The sequence below is a fragment of the Centrocercus urophasianus genome, unplaced genomic scaffold (assembly GCF_019232065.1).
Source record: "Centrocercus urophasianus isolate 14NV4802_14NV808 unplaced genomic scaffold, USGS_Curo_1.0 seq_1163, whole genome shotgun sequence".
In the NCBI taxonomy this organism is placed as follows: domain Eukaryota; kingdom Metazoa; phylum Chordata; class Aves; order Galliformes; family Phasianidae; genus Centrocercus; species Centrocercus urophasianus.
In genome coordinates this window covers 21,382-42,510 of record NW_024884324.1, presented here as the reverse complement: position 1 = coordinate 42,510, position 21,129 = coordinate 21,382, and the positions used below count along the sequence as shown (strand labels likewise).

At 45.4% G+C, this 21,129-nt stretch overlaps 1 protein-coding gene across 1 annotated transcript; it reads left to right on the top strand.

Moving 5' to 3' along the window:
• Positions 1–308: 308 nt before the first annotated feature.
• On the top strand, positions 309–2,864 carry LOC122155473 (Golgi phosphoprotein 3-like). The gene is made up of 2 exons (XM_042809351.1): positions 309–787; positions 2,044–2,864. The coding sequence occupies exons 1-2, from the start codon at positions 578–580 to the stop codon at positions 2,065–2,067; spliced, it is 234 nt and encodes a 77-aa protein (XP_042665285.1). The 5' UTR covers positions 309–577; the 3' UTR covers positions 2,068–2,864.
• The last annotated feature ends 18,265 nt before the right edge of the window (positions 2,865–21,129 follow it).

The following is a 21,129-nucleotide window of genomic DNA, read 5'->3' as shown; positions in this document are numbered from 1 at the left end:
TTAAGGAATTCTTTTTGAAACTCCTAACTTCTCTTCTAGTAAAAACAGCAGGCGTTACCATACCCTATTTTCTTTTGACCTAAGTCTGCCTTAAGAGCATAAAGTGAAGTATTAGTAAGGTTAGTATTAGATAACTATCCCACTCCCTTTCCCGTGTCGCCCAAGTGTTGTTTATCGTTCTCTTCCGGTAATAGCTTACAACAGCAACCCTCCCTCAAGGCGTAGTGAGTGCTATTCCACGCCTATCCCTGTGCAGTCTCCTCCCACCTGTGGCCCTTTCCGGTGCTCTTTTTCCTGTCTGCCGTTGCCATATCCTTTGCTGACATCATCTCGTGCCGCCATATTGAAAAGGGAAGCAGCCTGTACTAGCTCGGCTGCCGTAGCGTGGAACGCTGGTTTCCATCGTCTCCGCCTCTCTTGCCGCGGTCGAGGCCTGTTCCTCATGAGGTCCCCTGGCTGGTCGTAGCTGCGGTGTGCATAGGGCCGAGGTGAGAGTGGTTGTCGTGCCTTTTCCGGACTCCTGAGCTGTCATCAAGTCTCTTTCTGGCGGGTCTTTGCTCTTCTGCCGCCTCCGGCCATGACTTCTCTCACCCAGCGCTGTTCCGGTCTGGTGCAGCGCCGGATCGAGGCTTCCCGCAGCGCTGACGACGAGGAGCGAGGAGCTAAGGGTGGCCCAGTGAACGAAGGCCGCCGGGACGAGCTGGGCGACGACGAGAAGGGAGATTCCAAGCAAACACGATTCACTCTCATGGAGGAGGTGCTGCTTCTGGGCCTTAAGGATCGTGAGGTGCGGTGAGGCTGGGGCGGGTTTAGCCTTTGGGACTGAGGGAGTCCCGGTGGTGTTAGTGGCCCCGAGGAGAGGGGGCTTGAGGGGACGCTGATTATTCGGAGTCTTATGGAGGATATTGAGGAGGAAAGAAAACTCGTGGGAGGGGATTGGTGGTGCAGGAGGCTGGAAGGTGCAAGTGGCATGGGGGCAAGGAGGCTGCTGGGTGAGTTGGGGGGGATTTGGGGCAGGGATGTTGCTGGGGAGGTTGTGATGGTGGTAGAGGCAGGGGTGTGTGCCCCAACAGATTTTTGGAAGAGGTGGGAAAGGTGCTTGGGTGTTGGAGGAGAGGGAGCCTGGCAGAGGTTTTGGGATACCCTTTGGATATGGAGCTCTTGGGGGGGGTTTTTAAATACGTAGCAACTCAAGGAAGGCAGCGTGGGGGAAAGACAGTGATAAGGGTCAAGGCCTCTAGACAGCGTTCATTGTTGACTTGGCCTGAATAGACCTATGGTTGTTATACTTCTCTTGTAACTTACCTGTGGCTTTTATGTGGGAGATGTCTACTTTTATGTCAGATGTAGCTATATTGTACTTACGGGGCTTTAGGATGTTTAGCAGCCCTTTTTAGAAAGACTCTTTAGACTAATGTATGTGAAAAATGTCTTAAAATTTGGGGAGATACAATGTAACAAAAATGGGCCTTGAATCGTGAGTCAAAATGAACAAAATTGCATTTTTATGTAATTATAATTTTACTGAATTTATGACTTGTTTGTCATGGTACTGTGAATAACTAGGTATATTACTACTAATGAGGTAGTCAATTTTACATTGATTATTGTTTGGAAGAGTTACTCAATATATAAAACAAAAAAGTACATTGAAGAAATCCATCCTTATCAGGGGAAATAATTTAATGCGGTGAAGCATAATATAATATTGAAGTGACTTGCTTTATTTTTTGCTGTTGTTGCAAGTGAGCTGATGGAGACAAATGATTTGGATGGAAGTATCTTAAAGCTGTACCTGTTCATGAGGACAAAAAAAGAGTGGGAGGGAGAAAGCTGCTAAGTAATATAATTTTTGACAGTGCATTGCATCTAAAATAAATGTGCGGGATGATGATGAATACACTGAAGAGTAGCTTTCCTGCTTAATGCTCATTTTTTAATGTGTAACAGTACATCTCTGTGTGTATATATCTGCTACAATAACGTTCTTTATTTTTCTATGTGCTCTAGGTCATATTCTTATAATCCCATTATTTTTTTCAGGTGGACCTTGCCATTACATCTTGATTAAGTCAGTAGATTTTCACAATGATGTGTGCTTCTACCTATTGACTTCAAAGATGTGCCTATGCAGGTTTTTCTTCCAACTTACCTGAACAGTTGCAGGGAAGTATTAGATGTGCCAAGACAACTATCTGTCAGGATAGGAGGTCTTCATTTGAGGAAGATGGGATAGACTGGGTGGTCTTTGAGCCCAGATTTTCCATGAATGTGTGGTAAACCTGCTGAATTTGTGGATGTTAGACTGTAAAGATTTCAAATTAGGAAGTATTCTGTCTGCCTAGAAAGAACACAGAGCACAAGTGTTCCTAATATATCAAAAGAGCTGAGGTGCTCTCCATCATATTTGAAAAATCATGGCTGTCTGCTGAAGTCCCCTTTGACTGGAAAAAGGGAAACATTATGCCCATTTTTAAGAAAGGGAGAAAGCAAGACCCGGGGAACTATAGGACAGTGAGCCTCACCTCTGTGCCTGGGAAGATTGTGGAACAGATCCTCCTAGAAGCTATGTTAAGGCACATATGAGACAGAGGTGATTTGAAACAGCTAGCATGGCTTCACCAAGGGCAGATCGCGCCTCACCAATCTGGTGGCCTTCTATGATGGAGTGACAGCTTTGGTGGACAGGGGAAGGGCGGTGGATGTCATCTACCTGGACTTCTGCAAGGCCTTTGACATGGTTGCTCATCACATCTTTCTCTCTAAGTTGGAGAGGTGTGAATTTCAAGGATGGACTGTTTGATGGATTAGGAATTGGTTTTCTGGACACAGCCAAAGGGTGGCGATCAATGGTTGTGTCAGGATGGAGGCCGGTCACAAGCAGTGTCCCTCAGGGGTCAGTCTTGAGACCAGTGCTCTTCAGCATCTTTATCTATGACATAGACGATGGCATCGAGTGCACCCTCAGCAAGTTTGTGGATGGCACCAAGCTGAGTGGTGCAGTTGATACATTGGAAGGAAGGGAAGCCATCTGGAGGGACCTGGACAGGCTGGAGAAGTGGGCCCATGAAAGCCTAATGAGGTTCAATAAGGCCAAGTGCAGGGTGCTACACTTGGGTTGGGGCAATCCCAGGTCTTTATACAAACTGGGGGTAGATATTGAGAACAGCCCTGTGGAGAAGGGCTTGGTGGTGCTGGTGGACAAGAGGCTGGACATGAGCCAGCAGTGTGCTCTTGCAGCCTGGAAGGCCAACTATATCCTGGGCTGCATTAAAAAAGGGGTGGCCAGCAGGGAGAGGGAGGTGATTGTCCCCCTCTACTTGGCTTTTGTGAGGCCCCATCTGGAGAACTGTGTCAAGGCCTAGGGCCCCCAGTGCAGGAAGGATGTGGAGCTCTTGGAGCGGTTCCAGAGGAGGGCCACTGAGATGATCAGTGGGCTGGAGCAGCTCTGCTGTGAGGAAAGGTTGAGGGAACTGGGCTTGTTTAGCTTGGAGAAGAGAAGGCTCTGGGGAGACCTCATTGCAGCCTTGCAATGCTTGAAGGAAGCATATCAACAGGAGGGGGAACAGCTGTTTATGAGGGTGGTTAGTGATAGGACAAGGGGGAATGGTCTTAAACTGAGTCAGGGGAGGTTTAGGTTAGATATTAGGAAGAAGCTCTTCGCACAGAGGGTAGTGATGCACTGGAACAGTTTGCCCAAGGAGGTTGTGGATGCCCCATCCCTGGAAGCATTCAAGGTCAGGCTGGATGTGGCTCTGGGCAGCCTGGTCTAGTGGTTGGCGACCCTGCATGTAGCAGGAGGGTTGAAACTAGATGATCGTTGTGGTCCTTTTCAGCCTGGGCCATTCTATGATTCTATTAAATGTTAGTAATTAAAAAAAAAAAATCTAGCTTTGCACTGGTCTGCATCTAAATGATAAATCATCTAACTGTATTAAGAGCTGCCGTGGCACTTGCTAAAAATACTTCAGTATTTGTACTGAGAAAAGAACTGATTACAGTGACATGAGTATTCATGTCTAGCTTGAGATTTTGCAGTTGAAATATCAGACTAGATTGATGATGTCATCTCTAGGATGGGAGCTTAATGTGCACAAACTAGCATGTGCAGTTTCTGAGTTTTGTTGGACATGAATCAGTAGGGTTTGTGTTTAGCTTTTGTCTCCTTGCACCCATTTCTTTTATACTTAGTATAGCTCTTTTTTATTTTTATTTTTTAACTTAAAAAATGAATCTGTAGCTTTAAGATCAATTCTAGTTCTCTATTATTTTGATGATAAGGAAAACAAATTTATGCAATTGGGAATGCTTTTTATGAAGTTTTTTTACTTGCAATAGGATTGGTTCCCAATGGCATTTATGTGAGGCTTTTTCATGACAGCCAGCAATGAAAAGCAATAAAAGATCTTTAAGTATAATTGTGAAACTATGCGAAGTGTGTGTAAGGGAAAGATAAAAGTAGGTATACAAGTTTTAAGCTCAATTAAGAGCCAGTAAATCTAAAGCTGACAAGGCCTGTTTTATTTAAATGAGCATTAAATTATTTTATCCTGTTGGAATAAAATACAAGCCTTGAGTTGCTGTGAGAATGTTTCCCTAAAAATGCTTTCTCCCAGAAAAGTTACTGATAACTGTGTTGTTAACTTTGCTTTGAGGGTTTTGGGGGTAACTTTTTTCTAACCTTAAGCAGTGGTGAATATGGTATAACATGATGTAAACTGTATACAAAAAGCCTCACGTCCAAGTAGCCTCCGTTTATTATTAGGTTAGATATTAGGAAGAAGCTCTTCGCACAGAGGGTGATGATGCACTGGAACAGTGCATGTATTTATTATTTATTATTATCCATTTGTTATTATTATTAATTTATTATATATTTAATATATTATATATGCTATATACAATATTAATAATTATAATATAATTATTATTATTATATTATTTATTATTGTCCATTTATTTATTATTTATTTATTATTATCCATTTATACAAGTAGGTGGAAGAGCCTTTGCTCTTAGGAGAGGTTTACAGGAAGATTCAGAGAGTTATGGATAGATGAGTTAGTAGAATTACTGAAAGGCTTGGGTTGTAAGAAACCTTAAAGATGTTATAATTCCAACCCCCCTCATGCTGTGGACAGGGTTGCTGCCCACTAGATCTTGTTGCCCAGGGGCCCATCTAATGTGACCTTGAGCACCTTTGGGGATGGGATATATGCAGCTTCTCTGGGCAACCTGTTCCAGTGTCTCAGCCTTGTTTTGTGGGAGGGGTGCTCTAGCCCTCTCATCAAGTTTCATGGCCCTCTTCTGTACCTACTCCAATAGCTCCATATATTTCTTGTGCTGAGTGCCCCAGACCTGCATGCAGTACTCCAGATAGTTTCACGAGAGGAGAGCAGAGTAGAGGGGGGGCAATCACCTCCCTCACCCTGCTGGCCATCTCTCTTAATACAGTCTGGGATGCAGTTCGCCTTGCAGGCTGCAAGTGCACACTGTGTCAAGACTTGTCTTGTGTCAAGACTTTAATCCACCAGAACTCCCAAGTCTGTCTCTGCAGGGATCCTTTCAGTGAGTTCTCCCAGCTTATACTCATAGAATGGTTTGAATTGGAAGGGACCCTTAAAGGTCACCTATTCCAACTCCCCTGCAGGGAACAAGGACATCTACAGCTAGATCAGTTTGCTCAGAGCCTGGTCCAGCCTGCCCTTGTATGACTGCAGGGACAGGGCATCTGTATGGGAACAGCTGAGTCACAGCCTGAACCTCTGATTAATCACCTGAGGCGAGCCATGAGTCAGCCAGAGGAGCACAGGTGAAGGCAATTCACCTGTGCTGCCAGAAAGAGGGGAGCCAGGCTCCACCCCTCCTAGACCTATTTAAGAGCTGGCTACCAGAGGGGAAGGATCTCTTCTGGAGATCATCTCTCTTGGTGTTTTGTGGTGAGCTCAGCCGAAGGGTAAGCTCTTCCACTTATTCTCTTTTGTTATCGTTATCTACTTTGCCTAACTCTCTTGATTATATTGTGATTATAACATCTTGATATCTATTGATTATACAGCATCCATCACATCCCTTTAAAAAAAAAAAAAAAAAAAAAAAAACCCAGAAAAACTTGTTTTTCCTTATATCCAAGATAAATCTCCCCTCTTTTAGTTTGAAATAACTACCCTTGTCTTATCACAACAGACCCTGCTAGTCTAGCCCCTTCCTTCTTATAGCCCACCTTTAAGTACTGGAAGGCTCCTATCAGGTCTCCTTGAAGCCTTTTCCAGACTGAACAGCTCCAGCACTCTCAGCCTGTCCTCATAGGGAAGGTGTTCTATCACTTGTATTATTTTTGTGGTCCTCCTCTGGATGTGCTCCAACAGGTCCGTGTCTCATGTACTGTGGACTCCACATCTAGACCTGGTACTCTAGGTGAGGTCTCACCAGTGCAGAGTAGAAGAGCAGGATCACCTCCCTCAACCTGCTTACCATGCTTCTGATGCAGCCCAGGATACAGTTGGCTTTCTGGGCTGTGAGGTCACATTGCTGGTTCTCGCCTAGTTTGCCATCCATCAGTACCCTCAAGTCGTTTTTGACAGGACTGTGCTCAATCCTTACGTCTCCTAGCTTGTACTGGTAGTGGGGATTGCTGTGATCCAGGTGCAAGATCTTACATTTGTATTTCTTGAACCTTATGAAGTTCTTCCAGGCCCACTGCTCAAGCCTGTCTAGGTATCTCTGGATGGCATCCCATCCTTCAGGCATGTTTATTGCACCACACAGCTTGGTGTCATCCATGAACTTGCTGAGGGTGCATTTGATTCCACTGGTTGTCATTGATGAAAATTTTAAAGAGCACTGGTACCAGTACGGCCCCCCAAGGGATACCACTTGTCTCTGATCTCCATCTGGACGTTGAGCCTTTGACCATCACTCTCTGGGTACAATCTTGCAAACAGTTCTATGTTTATTGAACAGTGCACCTGTCAAATCAATATATTTCCAATTTGGAGAGAAGGATGTTGTGGGGGACTGTGTCAAAGGCCTTACTGAAATCCAGATAGAAGGATATCAGCAGCTCTTCCCTTGTGCACTGATGCAGTTATGCCATCACAGAATGCCACTAGTTTGGTCAGGCAGGGCCTGCCCTTAGTGAAGCCATGTTTGTTCAGTATCACCTCCCTGTCTTATGTGTGCCTTAGCATAGTTTCCAGGAGGATCTTTTCTGTGACCTTCCCTAGTACAGAGATGAGGTTTACAAGTCTGTAGTTCCCTGGGTCGTCCTTTCTACCTTTAAAAATGGATGTGGACAGGACAAGAGGAAACAGCCATAAACTTGAGCATAGGAAGTTCTGCACCAATATGTGAAGGAACTTCTTCACGGTAAGGGTGATGGAGTACTGGAACAGGCTACCCAGTGGGGTTGTGGATTCTCTTTCTCTGGAGATATTCAAGACCTGCCTGGATGCCTACCTGTGTAGCCTGCTGTAGGGGGCCTGCTTTGCAGGGAGGTTGGACTCGATGATCTTTGGAGGTCCCTTCTAGTCCCTACAATTCTGTGATTCTGTGACTTCACCTGACTGCTGTGACTTCAAATATCACTGAGAGTGGTTTGGTGACTATGTTAGTTAATTCCTTCAGGACTCTAGGATGCATCTCATTGGGACCCATAGGCTTATGGATGTTCAGGTTCTTCAGGTGGTTGCAAATTTGATCTTTGCTTACAGCAGGAGGGATACTGCTGCCCTTGTCCCTGCCTTCTGAACCATCCACTTGAGGGCTGTATAAAGAGCAGTCACCAGTGAAGACTGAGACTAAGATGTTGAGTATCTTAGCCTTTCTTGTCTGTTACTAGCCTGTCTGTATTGCTCTCTGGGGAGGGGGGGGTACATTTTCCTGGACTTTCCATTTATGGTTGGTGTACCGGTAAAAGCCTTTCTTGTTCTTCTTTGCACCCTTTGCCAGGTTGAGTTGCAGTTAGGCCTTGGCCTTCCTGACCCTATCCCTACACAGTCTAGCAGCATCCCTATACTCCTCCCAGGTTACCTGTCCCTGCTTCCACTGCCTGTGCATTTTCTTCTTGTTCTCCAGTTTGACCAGAAGGTCCCAATTCAGCTACGCTGATCTCTTGCTTTCCTTTCCTGACTTCCTACATCTGGGGATTGGAGAGCTCTTGGGCCCTAAGGAAAGCTTTCTTAAAGATCTGCAAGCTCTGCTCTGCTCTTTTGCCCTTGAGGACAGTTTCCCAGGGTTTTTTGTTGGCTAACTCCCTGAGAAGATGGAAGTTAGCTTTCCTAAAACTTAGCATCCTGATTTAACTCTTTGTCTGTCTGATATCCCTCACGAGTGTGAACTCCACCATAGCACTGTCAATACATCCCGGAAAGCCTCTAATGCCTATATCACCAATCAGTTCACTTGCATTAGTGTGTAACAGGTTCAGTAATGCATCCCCCCTATGTTGGAACTGTCTATTACTTGACTCAGGAAGTTATCCTCATGTCATTAGTTTACAGGCTGGTTTCACCTGGTTTTGTGACTAATGCAGAGGGGGAACACATGGACCCACACCCTGGAAAAAGGGAAAATGGGGAAGGACAGGGAGATGGGCCTAAAAACAAAAACAGTGGCAACAATTTGAAGAGCAAAACTAATATACTAAGTAAGATATTGGAATGCAAGATAACAAAATAAAATACAACATAATTAAAATTGAGGATAACAAACAAAATGAGTGAGAGTGTTCAAAAAACAAAGGCTTTACTCTAATGCTTAAGACGAGAGGGCTAGGGAGCACATACTGCAGATGAGCTGAGGGGGGGGGGGGGGAAGGGATGTCTCATTACTTGGAAACAGTTTTATCTTTCCCTTTGAATGGAAACAACAGTGAAAAGTCCTCTGCGATATGTAGTTCTCTTCTGAGACAGGAATACTCAGAACTATTGGCAATACATGGAGCTGGAGCATTAACACTTAAACTCCCAGTGCTCTACGTGATGTTATGATGTAGAATACTGGTAACAAAAATCATAAAGCCATGACATTCCACATCACTACATTCAGTAGTGCAAAGTATATATATACAAACAATAATTAACATGCATTAAACACACACATGTGTATATATACATCGAATTACTGACTGCACTCTCTCAACATCTGATTCCCTTGTGGTACACATTGAACATCCCCAACATTTTGCATCACCTATCAAGTGGACCTAGGTCCCTGAGCAAAAACTGTTCCACTGAGAGTTTTGCCCTTTCCAGAAGCTGGAAAGATCCAAAGCGCTTTTCCCAACATGTTCTTGACATGTACTACAGGGACCTTATCTCCCTTGACAATATGTAGGGAACTGGATTGGGTAGGTGTCTCGCTCCAATTACTAGGAGGGAGAGGAGGTTCTTTTATTATCTATATACCCGGCGTGAGATTAAGAAGCAACGGTTCAAATGTTGGTCCAACCAGTTTATTACAAATCTTAATCGGGGAAATGGGGAAGGGGAGGATGGACACTATTATGAATTAGGGTAATGGGGAAGGAGGGCGATAGAAAAGAAGAAGCAAGGAGTCTTTATAGGAAGCAAGAGGGGCATAGTCACCACCATGGATCCAGCGAGGTTCGTAGTTCAGTCTTTGATCTTCAGTAGCGGTGGGTTGTCAGGCAAAGTTGTCCTGTTGACAACGATGATGACGACCATGGCGATGATGGCCCCTTTTCAATGGTTTCAAAGTGGTTGAATCAGCGGTCTTTGCAGTGACAGCTCAAATCCAAAGTGGTTGAGTCAGCTCTCCTTTGAGTGGCAGCTTCTGGCTCTGGGATCTCAGCAGAAAACTCCTTTGTTCTTATCTTCCTGGCCTTGCCAGCAGATAGAGGAAGCAGGGAGGCACCAACTTGTATCTTGCCTTCGCAGGATACAATGGTATCATCCCCCAGCCTCCCATAGCAAACAGGAGTTATTTGGTCACAGGCTAGGTCTTCCGCCAGTAAACAGTCCTGAGCACTATCTTCCGAAGGCAAACAGCTCCAAAGATGTAAAATTGTCCACACAGCAATGCTGATTGCCACACAACACCCATCACTTGCCTCCTCAACAAACTACCTCAGGAAGCAAGCTTTGAGCCAAAAAAAGCAAAGAAGGATTCTCACAGTAGGACCATCACAAGTGATAGATCCTTTGGTATTGACCAACCAGGTGGCTTCTGCCAAATGCTTTTCCCAGTGCTTAAATGTTCCACCACTCATTGCTTTCAGCATCGTTTTTAACAACCCATTGTATTGTTCAATTTTACCAGAAGTTGGTGCATGATAGGGGATGTGATAAATCCACTCAATGCCATGATCTTTGGCCCAAGTATTTACAAGAGAATTTTTGAAATGGGTCCCATTATCTGATTCAGTTATTTCTGGAGTGCCATGTTGCCATCGGACTTGTTCTTTGAGACCTAATATGGTGTTTTGGGTGGTAGCATAGGGTACTGTACTGCATATGTTTCAAGCTACCCAGTGGTTGCCTCCACCATAGTAAGCAAATAACACCATTGTGGGTTTGTGGCAAGGTGATAAAATGAACTGGCTGTGCTTCTCCATATTTATACCTTTGCCCTCGCCCTTCCCCCCGAAGAGGTTTCATTTGTGGTGCATGTTTCACAGTCATGAATAACCTGTGCAATAGCATCCATAGTTAAGTCTGCCCCTCGGTCCCTAGCCCACTTATATGTCACATCTCTTCCTCTTGCCCGAGGTGTCATGAGCCCACCGAGCTAGAAATAATTCACCTTTGTGTTGCCAGTCCAAGTCTATTTGAGCCACCTCAATTTTGGCAGCTCAATCTACCTGATGGTTATTTTGTTTAAAAAAAAAAAAAAAAAAAAAAAAAAATTATTTCTTCAGTAGCCTGACTCTTGGGCACTTGAGTATCTACATGGCACACCTTTACAACCGTATCCTTTATTTGGGCAGCAATGTCTTTCCACAGTTCAGCAGCTCAAATAGGTTTACCCTTCCGTTGCCAGTTGTTTTGTTCCCACTGCTGTTAACCACCCCTATAGAGCATTTGCTACCATCCATGAGTAAGTGTAAAGATAAAGCATTGGTCACCTCTCCCATTCAGCAACATCTAAGGCCAGTTGGACAGCCTTTACCTCTGCAAATTGGCTTGATTCTCCTTTTCCTTCGGTGGCCTCACCCCAAGTCTCAGCTGTTTTACACATGCGTATCTCTCAATGGTCTTTCTGATGAAGGTCGTCATGTTATTTTCTTGGACCTGGGTTAGATTGGAGGGCACTTGGCTGGCTCTAAGTGGTCGTCTCATCAGCCACAACTCCATTCACCAATCCGCTGCTTCTTCATTAATTTGTGGTTTGCCATCTTAGTCTACTGTCTCGCATTCCAGAGATAGGGGAGCTAACAATGTTATTTGGAAAAACAGGAGACCCGCTGTCTGCACTAATTGTCTAAGTCTGTAGAAAAGCATCTGTTATGGGCAGTGAGAACCTGGCTTAGCAAGGTCAAATCTGAAGCTACCGATTCAATACTCCATGAAGGCACATAACTTGTAACCTAACTTACTTTCCTTAATTCAGTAGTCTACCGTCAGCCTCCACTCTCCCCTGGTTTTATGCTCTGGCTATATGGGGCTGTTAAAAGGTGAGTAAGTTTTGCTTATTACTCCATGACTTTCTAGTTGACAAATCAACTTATGAATGGGGAGCAAGGAATCTCTGTTAGTGCAGTACTGCCATCTGTTCACCGTTTTTGTAGCAATCGGTACCTGTTGGTATTTTACTTGTAGCAACCCCAGAACAGACAGATCTTCTGACAGACCAGGCAGAACAGACAGCTGCTTAACATCTTCTGTGTCTAAAGCAGCTATTCTGAAGGCACGTTGATACCCCTTAGGATCCTTAAAATATCCCCTTTTGAGGTAATAGATACCAAGTTTACATGGAGCCCCTGGGCCTGCCACAACAGGATGTTTTTGCCAGTCTTTACCAGTGAGGCTTATTTCGGCCTCTCAATTCTTGAGAATCCCCAGTCACCCCAGAAATAAAAATTGATTATGTCCCTTTATGACTTGAGGACATTAGAGTGCACTGCGTGCCGGTATCTACCTGTGCCTCGTATTTCTTTGGGTCTGATGTGCAAGGCCTTCAAATCCACGCAGTCTAAAACATTTATCCATTTCTCCCCTCTGGCTGGGGTCAGGGCCTCTCTAATTGTTATCTCTTTCGTTCTTCTCCCATGAGTCATTATCAGGGTCCTTATGGCTTTTGCTGTGTCTCACAGCAACTGGAGCAGTCACCTTCTTAAAGGAGTTCACCTTGGTGATTGATTTCTCTTGTAATTCTTTTACCCTTGCTCAAAGTGGCGAAGTGTTTTTTTTTATGCCACTGCTTCATATCTTCCTCATGCTCAGGTAATTCCGCAAGGCAATATGTGACATAGACTTCCTGTTGTCACTTGCTTGAGCAGGAGGATGTCTGCTTTTAGTAGCTGAGATATTGGACGATACAGATAGGGAGGAAAGGAATTTGATCAGCCCCTACAGTAGACTGTTTTGATAATCCTGATCCTCATCAGGTATTTTGATACCACCACAGGTTCATCGGTTTCATCACATTGAAGCACAGTAGGCAGTTCCTCCATCGTATAATCCTGTTTACTTACTCTCTATTCTGTCCAGTCTTTCAGTTACTTTTGAAATAGCTGGAACATAAGCTTGTAGAGGGGTTAAATGTAGCTCAATGTCATTAAGTCTAGTAATCAACTCATTTAAAAGGGGTCTTCTTTGCCCTCTGCCGTACATTTCTGCTTATGAACCGGTGTATTTTTCTGGTGCAGATCTTGTGAATTTATTCCACATATTTGGTGTACACCTGACTCTCTCAGGATCATGCCCTTGGTGTGGATCGTCAGGAATGAACATGGGATCATGTAACATTGCTACCTCTGAAAGAATGGATGCCTTTTTCCATAGTAGTCCATTTCTTTATCGCAGGCATCAGATCGTCTTTGAAGGGGGCATTTTTCTTTTACGGATAACAGCATCTGCTTTCAGAGAGTAAAGGCCTCATCCTGACATCTACTCATACCTCTGTCAATGGCTGAGTCCTTAGCAATGCTTTCTAGTTGGTGAGCTTCTCTATCTAGCAACACACTGTTGGCCCCATTGTCCCAACACTGAAGTAACCAGGTGACAATGAGTTCATTTGGGTGCCATGAAAAGTCTTTTATCAGACCTTGAATTTCATTCATTTTCAGAGGTCGAGTAGTAATGGTGACAATGTCTTCCTCACCTTCGTCATCTTCTCTTTTTGTCCTGGTTGTTGTCTTCCTTGGCGTCAGTGTCAGCGGTATTGTTGAGGGCCCCTCCCCTGGATCTCCTTCCTCTTCTTCCTCTTTTCTTCTTCCTCTCCTTTCTCTTCCTCTTCTCCCCTTCCTTCCGTTCCAAACGAGGTGATGTTCGTTTCAATTTCTGTCTTTTCACAGGGGCAACTGACATCAATTCTGGTGCCTTCTGTGATTGATCAGGTTGCTCAGTTTCAATGCTCTCTCTCTCCAGCTTGACTCAGAGGCTGTCTCTTTTTGTTTGGAGGGTGTCTTGTTGAGATTGGAGGTTGTCTTGTTCGGTTTGGAGGCTGTTTAGTTTGGATTGGTGGGTGTCGCATTTGGTTTGGAGACTGTCAGTTTGGATTGGAGGGTGCCTCGTTCAGATTGGAAGGTGTCTCACTTGGATTGGAGGCTTTCCTTCTCAGCTTGGAGACTCTCTCAGTCTGGTGATTCTGTTTCTATGCTGGAAGACTCTCTGGACCTGGAGATTCTCCCTCAGCTCGGATTCTCTCTTGGAAACTCTTCCTTTCAGCTCAGAGACTCTCTCCTTCTCTGGGATAATATTGAATAAGGGCCAATAATCATAATCCAGACCTCAAATAATTTGTGTCTCCTCAGATCTGCCTGAGCCACAACATCCCTGTCGCAAATATCTGCTTAGTTTCTCAGGATCTTGCAGGTGTTAAGGAGTAAAGCCCCATTACACCAGAGATACCCATCTTTCTAAAGTCTCTCCTAAGTGCCTCCATACTCCCTGCCACTCAATATTCTCTGGCTTTGGGGAAGGCTTCCGCAAAAAATCATAAATATAGATACTGAGTGAAATGATAATGAATACACTCAGGTAGACTCTCAACATGATCCTTGGATAAGCATTCCAAAGATGCACAAAGATTCAGGGGAGAGACTAGAAGCCTGTTTAAAAATCAAAAGTTCTGTAAAATTAGCACTTTCTTCTGGGACATAACTTTCAATGCCCAATTAATGCCACATTCTGTGCAGACACCAAGTATTACAGTTTGTGTATTTAGTTGATTATATATACATATTGCTCCTTAGAGCATAGTCATAAACTTAATAAAGGCCCAGTACATTCTAAATATTAAAAGAGAAAAAATGATGGAATGCAATCTCTTGAAGAACAGTTTCAAAAGAGAAAGAAAAAACATTTTTTTTCTCTTTACAGAACCAAAAAAAAAAACATTAAAAAAGTTGGCACAGCACCCAGAAAGTACCTCAGAATATTGAAGGTTGGGGAATGTTTTAGGCAGAGCGACCATGAAATGGTAGAATTCTCTATTCTTGGAGATGTCAGAAGGGTGACTGGCAAAACTGCTATCTTGAACTTCAAGAGGGCAGACTCAGGATGCTTGTAGCATGGGTCCCTTGGGAGTTACTCCTTCAGGGTAAAGGGGTCCAGGAAGCCTGGATGCTCCTCAAGATGGAAATCTTAAAGGCACAAGAACAGGCTGTCCCTGAATGCTGTAAGGTGAGTCATAGGGGAAGAAGACCGGTGTGGATGAGCCGACAACTATTGTTGAGACTCTGGAAGAAAAAGAGTCTACGTCCTCTGGAAGAAGGGACAGGCTACTTGGGGAGATTACAAGGATGTTGCTAAGGTATGCAGGGAAGAAGTTAGGAGTGCAAACTTGAACTCAGATTGGCCACTGCAGTAAAAGAGAATAAGAAATCTTTTTATAAATATATCAACGGTAATAGAAGAACTGGGGAGAATTTCTATTCTTTACTTGATGCAGCAGGGAATGTGACCACTGAGGACAAGGAGAAGGCTGAGGTCCTCAATGCCTTCTTTACATCTGCCTTTAATAGGCAGATCAGTTATCCTCAGGGCACTTCACGCCCTGATCTGGAAGTCTGGGATGCTGTGCAGAATACACCCCTGGTGATTCAGGTGGAGACAGTCAGAGAGCTCCTCCTCCGTCTGGACTGTCACAAGTCCATGGGACCAGACGGGCTTCATCCTAGGGTGCTGAGGGAGCTGGTGGGGGTGATTGCTGAGCTGCTCGCAGCCATCTACCAGCATTTCTGGTTATCTGGAGAGATCCCAGAGGACTGGAGGCTTGCTGATGTGACTCCCATCTACAAGAAGGGCCATGAGGAGGATCTGGGGAACTACAGGCCTGTCAGCCTGACCTCGGTACCAAGGAAAGTTATTGAGTAAATCATCTTGGGTGAGATCACACGGCGTGTGCGTGGCATCCAGGGGTTCAGGCCCAGCCAGCACTGGTTCATGAAAGGCAGGTCGTGCTTGACCAACCTCACCTCCTTCTATGACTGGGTGACCAGTCTGATAGATAAGGGAAAGGCTGTTGATGTGTACCTAGACTTCAGCAAAGCCTTTGACATGGTCTCTCACAGTATTCTGGAGAAACTGGCTGCCTGTGGCCTGGACAGGAATACTCTTCTTTGGGTAAAGAATTGACTAGAGGGCTGTGCCCAGCGGGTAGTGGTTAATGGTCCAGCTGGCAACCCATTACAAGCGGTGTCCCCCAGCGGTCAGTACTGGGGCCCATCTTGTTTAATATTTTTATTTATGACCTAGATGAAGGGATTGAGTGTACCCTCAGTAAGTTTGCAGATGACACCAAATTGGGAGGTGGTGTGGATCTGCCTGAGGATAGAGAGGCCCTTCAGAGGGATCTAGATAAGCTGGATCACTGGGCTGAGGTGAATGGGATGGGGTTCAACAAGGCCAAGTGTCGGGTCCTGCACTTTGGGCACAACAACCCCATGCAGTGCTATAAGCTTGGGGATGAGTGGTTGGATGACTGTGAAGAGGAAAGGGACCTGGGGGTGTTGGTTGATGCTCGGCTGAACGTGAGCCGACAGTGTGCCCAGGTGGCCAAGAGGACAAATGCCATCCTGGCATGCGTTAGAAATAGTGTGGCCAGCAGGAGCAGGGAGGTAATCGTCCCCCTCTACTCAGCACTGGTGAGGCCTCACCTTGAGTACTGCATTCAGTTTTGGGCCCCTCACTACAAGAAAGACGTTGAGGCCCTGGAGCGTGTCCAGAGAAGGGCAATGAAACTGATGAGGGGTCTGGAGCACAAGTCTTATGAGGAGTGGCTGAGGGAGCTGGGATTGTTTAGTCTGGGGAAGAGGCGGCTCAGAGGAGACCTTATTGCTCTCTACAACTTCCTGAAGGGAGGTTGTGATGAGGAGGGGTTTGGCCTCTTCTCCCAGACAACAAACAGGACCCAAGGAAATGGCCACAAGTTGTACCAGAGGAGGTTTAGGTTAGACATAAAAAAAAACACTTTTTTTCCCTCAGAGAGTGGTCAGGCACTGGAATGACCTGCCCAAGGAGGTTGTGGAGTTGTTGTTCCCAGCTGCCTTCAAGAGGCATCTGGATGAGGAGCTACAAGATATGGTTTAGAGGCTTGTGGTAACAATGGTAGTGGGAGGGTGGTTGGACTAAATGATCTTGCAGGTCATTTCCAACCTTGCAGTTCTATGATTCTAAGTCTGCTTGGACTTCAAAGCCTTTTTTTCAGTACAAGTGCTGCAATACTGATAAGATTTCTAATGTTTTCCAAAAGTGGAGAGATTCATTCTAAAAGTACATCTTTTCCCAGCCAAGATGGCCTGCCCACATTCCCCACCAAAAATGTCAGTGGTTTAAGGGCTGGTTCAGCCTGGTTCCATGATTAATGGGGCAGAGGGACCCACAGACCCTGCTGACTCAGTCCTTTCCCCAGGTGCTCAATCAGTGGTTGAGGCCTTGACTCAACAGTTACCATACACTCCACCCCTTCACAGTGTCAACCAGTGATTGAGTTGGTTTAAGGGTGAGCCTTCCCTAATATAAAGATCTGACGCATCACAACACTTATACAATTGCCCGTTGAGATGCAGGTTGACACAATTTAAGATGAGTGCTGACCAGTGTATGGTTGAGGTTCATGCTCTTTCATGGGCCAGTGCTTGGTGGCATTACTGGAGGCACGTAGTTGTTTGGTGAAGGTCCATCTTATGGTTCATCAGTCCCACATAGGCTCACCAGGTGTCATGCTTGATCTCACATCTACACTGAAACACTTCAATGACATTTTGTTCCTACCAGTGATCCTAGAGATTCAAAGACTCACAGAGAGTAGTACAAATGTTTCAGGGGTAACAGGAGAGGAAGGCCTGCCCTCCAAGGCAAGATACAGGTTGTAATCACATCCTGGGTCAACACAGGCCTGCACTAGGGCATGCCCAGGCTGCCTGTACTATAGCCTTTAGCCAAATATCTGCAGCTGCATAACTATATCAAGCACAAAAGGCAGAATACTGATCTGCCATAGGGACATGATGGGGGTCCCTTCAGCAATGGAGATTGGAGTGCTGACCACAGTATCAGTAGGCCATGTACCTATTACTGGAGGGACTACTGAGCCTCCCACCTCCAATAATCTCCCCCAAGGTGCAAGTAGGCCAGACCACTTGGGTCCTACCTGCACCTTCCAAGGCCATTTTAGTGTATGGGTACCTGGATCTAAATTCTCAGGGGCAGAGAACAGAAGAATATTTTCGTTGCCAGTCTGGGTTCTTACCCATTTATCGGTGCCCATAATTTGGATTCTAAGTGGGGAGGCTCATGTTGTCTGTACCATTTTCAGGGCACTGGGTCTGCCGTGTCGAGGTCTTTCATTCAGGTCCCGCACGGTTTCATAGAATCTCTTTGTCCACCCCTGCAGGGACTGAGAGTCTGTCTTCAGGGCAGCCTTAAGAATACTGTTATAGTGTTCAATAAGGCATGCCCCCTTTGATTTATATGGCAGGTGGAATTGCCATTCCATGTTGTTTTCTTCTGTCCAGCGTTGTATCGTGGTACCTATAAAATGAGTCCCTTGGTTGCTCTCGATGACTTGAGGTGTCCCATAGGCAGCCATCAGCTTGGTAAGTGCCTTGATGGTATATGCCTGGTTTGCTCTCGGCACTGGATAGGCCTGCATTAGCCCACTTGCAGTATCAATGCAGGTTAAGGCATATCTTGCCCCCTCAGACCGAGGAAGGGGCCCAATGTAATGGACCTGCCATCACTGGAGAGGATTGTGTCCTCTAGCAAGATGGGCTGTTGTTTTGGGCAACAATCTCAGTCTCAGCATGCCCGGGCAATGTCAGATAGTTGTATGGGTGACAGGCATGTATTACCAGCTGCCCATATTGTGTTTTTGCCTGCATGCTGCAGCTTCTGATGTAACCAACTAGTGATGTTCTCAGATGGTGAATTCTCAATCCATTGAACTTGGGCCAGCGTGTCAGCTTCATCAGTTCCTGGTGACTGCAGGAGTTGGTGACCAGAAACATGGTAGACACGTACAGTCCTGTGTTTAACCACATTCCATATGTCTAACCACAAATCTCTGCCCCAGATTGGTAGGGTGTGGATAGTCCATTCCTGGGTGGCCCACTGTGCAATCCAAAGAGTGAGCCCCCAGTACACAGCCTAACTATCTGTGCAGATGTTCAGGATACCATCACCAGGTTCCTTGGTTATAACCATCCACATGGCTTGTAGTTCTGCCCATTGGTTACTCTGACCATCCCCCTCTTCAAACCAGATTCTTTCAGTGGAGATGGTATGCTAGTATGCTATAGCTCTCGACTGGCTCAGATTGCCCTTGCTGGACCCATCAGTGTACCAGGCATCTTCAGGGATAGGATATTTATCCTCCTGAATGGGACTCTTCTCTGGTGGTGTGATCAATGTTTCTTTTGGTGCACCACTGTGATACGTCACTGGGCCTAGGATCTTCTGGAGTTCTTCTTTCAAGGGTGATGAAGACAGACTGTCTTAGGAAGGTGGGTCAGATCTTTCACCCACCCCTGAATTGGCAGAGTGGTCTTGACTATAACTGCAGCTGTTTGAGTTATTGGCTCTACTGCCTGTAATGCCAAATAGGCAGCCAGTAACTGTTTGTCAATCATACTGTATCTTTCTTCTGCTCCGTGCCAAACCTGAGACCAGAAACCAATGGGGGTCCGAACAGAGCTCTGGCGTTGCCACAGGCCCCAACCGAAGCCATCTTGAGTAACATGAACATACAACTCGGCTGGGAGGGTAGGATCAAATATACACAATGCCTGAGGTTGTTTAACTGCCAGTTTTGCTTGATGGAAAGCATCCTGTTCGGTTTTCCCCCAGTCCCATTGCTGCCCCTTTTTTGTGACTCTGTATAGCGGCCTTAGCAGCTGCACTAGGTGAGGTATTGTCACGGAGTTGACCAGATGAATCTATATCCGTGACAGGGGCGGCAGGCCTCTGCCTTCCCCCCCCAGCCCTAGTCCCACAAAAATGGGAAGGAAGGAAGGGAGGAAAAAAGCAGCGGCAACAATCTATGGAGGAAAGCTTATTTTACTATAATATCGGAATACAAAATAACACAATATATACAATTTAATTGAAATTGAGATTAATAAATCAGACAAGGTAAGAGAGAGAGAGTTCCCGGGACCGAATCAAACCTGAAAATCTTGAAACGGCTAGGAAAGCACCCTCCAGCACCCACTGCCAGGCAGCAAGAGAGCGGGGGGGGGGCCCCACCCGGAAGGGCCAGATCCCGTGACTTCTGTAATGTACAGGGATAGGTACCTGGGATTGGGGCAGTGACACTTCAATGCCCCGTACACCACATGATGTTTTGATGTGGAATACTGAAACCCAAAAACAAAAAACAAACAAAAAAAACCCACATAGAATCATGACATTCCACCCCTTATTCTACATCGTTACATCATGCTTAAAATATATATACATATATACAAACAAACAAAAAAATGATTAAAATGCATTACACACACATGGTTGTATGCATATACATAGAATTAGTAACTGCACTCCCCCGGCATCAAGTTCCCTTGTGGTACACATTGGACATCCCCATTCTTCTGCATTACCCACCAAGTGGATCCTGGGCAAAAACTGTACCACGGAGAGGTTTGCCCTTTCCAGAAGCTGGAAGAAGCCAAACTGCCTTTCCTAACACGTTCTTTACATGTACAACGGGGACTTTATCTCCCTCTACGGTATGTAGGGAACTGGATTGGTTAGGACCATCACGATTGATAGATCCTCTGGTATTGACTAACCAGGTGACTTCTGCCAAATGCTTCTCCCAGTGCTTGAATGTTCCGCCACCCAGTGCTTTTAGCATAGTTTTTAACAATCCATTGTATCGTTCAATGTTACCAGAAGTTGGTGCATGATAGGGGATGTGATAAATCCACTCAATGCCATGATCTTTGGCCCAAGTATTTACAAGAGAATTTTTGAAATGGGTCCCATTATCTGATTCAGTTATTTCTGGAGTGCCATGTTGCCATCGGACTTGTTCTTTGAGACCTAATATGGTGTTTTGGGTGGTAGCATAGGGTACTGTACTGCATATGTTTCAAGCTACCCAGTGGTTGCCTCCACCATAGTAAGCACATAATGCTTACCATTGCGAGATCGTGGCAAGGTGATATAATCAACCTGCCATGCCTCCCCATATTTGTACTTTTGCCATCGCCCTTCCTCCCACAGAGGTTTCATCCTCTTGGCTTGTTTGATGATGGCACATGTTTCACAGTTATGAATAACCTGTGCAATGGCATCCATAGTTAAGTCCACCCCTCGGTCTCTAGCCCATTTGTATGTTGCATCTCTCCCTTGATGACCTGAGGTCTCATGGGCCCACTGAGCTAGAAATAATTCACCCTTGTTCTGCCAGTCCAGGTCTAATTGGGCCACCTCAATTTTGGCAGCTAGGTCTACCTGATGGTTATTTTGCTGTTGTTCAGTAGCCCGACTCTTGGGCACA